Source organism: Ochotona princeps, chromosome 18 (genome assembly GCF_030435755.1).
Source record: "Ochotona princeps isolate mOchPri1 chromosome 18, mOchPri1.hap1, whole genome shotgun sequence".
NCBI lineage: Eukaryota > Metazoa > Chordata > Mammalia > Lagomorpha > Ochotonidae > Ochotona > Ochotona princeps.
This window is the reverse complement of record NC_080849.1, coordinates 41,801,365-41,803,418: the sequence shown is the minus strand read 5'-3', so window position 1 is coordinate 41,803,418 and position 2,054 is coordinate 41,801,365. Positions and strand designations below refer to the sequence as shown.

The 2,054-nt window shown below is 43.3% G+C and overlaps 1 protein-coding gene across 1 annotated transcript; it reads right to left on the bottom strand.

Annotated features, from left to right (window-relative positions):
- Positions 1-768: 768 nt before the first annotated feature.
- CETN1 (centrin 1) lies at positions 769-1,399 on the bottom strand. The gene has a single exon (XM_004579611.4). The coding sequence runs from the start codon at positions 1,343-1,345 to the stop codon at positions 827-829; it is 519 nt and encodes a 172-aa protein (XP_004579668.1). The 5' UTR covers positions 1,346-1,399; the 3' UTR covers positions 769-826.
- Between the last annotated feature and the right edge of the window lie 655 nt (positions 1,400-2,054).

Below are 2,054 nucleotides of genomic sequence, written 5' to 3'. Positions count from 1 at the left end.
CTCTAATGTCAAATATGGGCTTGGGGTGGGGAGAATCAAGTGCTGATGACCACGATGTACTAAGACCAAGTGGATGGATTATGGCTTGTAAATAAGCAGAAACAAAATTATAAAGGTTGTGTTATAGTGGTATTATGGATAAAACCTTCATTGATCTTTTCAAGAAAAGACAAGCAACTTAGAATGTGTTTGACTTTTTTTTTTTATAACTGTTTAAGGTCTTACATTCATAAGTACTCAAAGTTGTTAGCTTCATCTTATAAATTACACTTTTTTGGATTAGCATTAAATTTCATTTTTATTCGGTAGCCCAGGCATACATATTGGTCCTACATTGCTCACAATAGAAAACTTACGTAGAATGGTACAAATGTGAGGAAGCCAGAAAATAGTCTAAATTGCACAGTTCACAACCACTCACAGTATCTTTTCTGACTGTTTTAATTGCCACACCAGTTTCTTTTCAGTTAGTATTCAGTTAAGTGGTTGTGCTAGGATAGGGGCTTAAACTTATGAAAGCCTATGAGCAGTAAGATCCTGCAAGACCTCCAAAGATGTGACAAGGGAACCCTATTTCTGTTTGCCTTTCATTTGATGGGGTTCCACATCCACATGGAAAATAGTGGATGAACTTAGCCCTTTAACCTGATATAGTATAGGTCTGCTCTGGAGAATTAAAAGCCGGAAATTCATGTTACGAGCATATTTTAAAGTCTAATTAAGCTAGAGGCCTGGAGATTGATCGAGACAAATTGGGAGGGGAGACACTCACTGTCTTGTAAGTTAAAGCCTCATAGAACTGGGTGAGTGGCTTCGTGGCCCACCGCTAATAGAGGCTGGTCTTCTTCATGATCTTAAGGAACTCCTCTTCATTCACTTCGCCGTCTCCATCCCGATCTGCTTCGTCGATCATTTCCTGCAGCTCCTCATCCGTGAGGTTCTCCCCCAGCTCGTTGGCCACACGCTTGAGATTTTTGAAAGATATCTTCCCTGTCTCGTCGTCATCAAAGAGCCGGAATGCCTTCAGGATTTCTTCTTTGGTGTCCTTCTCAGCCATCTTCTGAGTCATCACGGCCAGGAAGTCATTGAAGCTGATCTTTCCCGTGCCCTCCTTGTCTACCTCTGAGATCATTTTCTTGATCTCTTCCTTCTTGGGTTCAAAGCCCAACGCCCTCATGGCCACCTTCAGCTCCTTCACGTCGATGGTGCCGCTTCCGTCAGCATCGAAGAGGTCAAACGCCTCCCGAACTTCCTGCTTCTGCTCTTCAGTGAGTTCGGGCTTCGGACACGACTTTTTCCTCTGGCTGGTGGAGGCCGGGTTTGGCTTCTTGAAGCTGGCCGCCATTCTCACCTGACAGTTGTTAAGCTAACCCCGCCCACAATGTTGATATCACTGCGCATGCGCTCGAGTGTCCCCACCTGGAGGGCGCAGGACTGCCCATCATCATTCATCCCCAAAGACAAAGTTTTCCAGGGCACCAGCCCAGCGAGGCCTGGCTACGACCACTGCATCTGCAAGACATGATTTACATCAACATCCACAGTTCCCTGGGCTTATTAACCAATTTCCACGGGTTGATAACTGAGCTGGCCAGAACTGCCCAGAGCACAGTGCTTTTCCACAGTTCGTGGATGTTTGCCGGCTGTCACGGGCCGTTGCTCAGCATCCATCAGGCCCGTCAGGTTCATCTAGAAGTACTTCCCCTCTCTCCTCTGCCATACTGATCTTAAAAACATTCTTGGTTTGAGATGACTGAGGGATAAATTTAGGATAATAAAGGTTAAGTGTGTTCACTTAGCATTGAATATGGGAAAGGAGAAGAGAGAATATTAAAAGTTGTACCATGTGTTCAACTTGACATAAATGGAAAACAGATAAAATGGAAAAAGTTATGTATACAATTTGTAGAAGTTTGTCTCCTGACATTACACTCAACAATAATAAAACTTTTGGCATGTTCTCAAATATGTAATGTAATATCCAAATGTAGGAGTTAGTGTTTCAATTTGACATTCAGTATAATGGCACTTGAATAATGGCCCTAATTTCATTT

Coding starts and splice junctions, on each gene's coding strand:
- CETN1 (XM_004579611.4), bottom strand. CDS start 1,345: ATGGCGGCCAGCTTCAAGAAGCCAAACCCGGCCTCCACCAGCCAGAGG.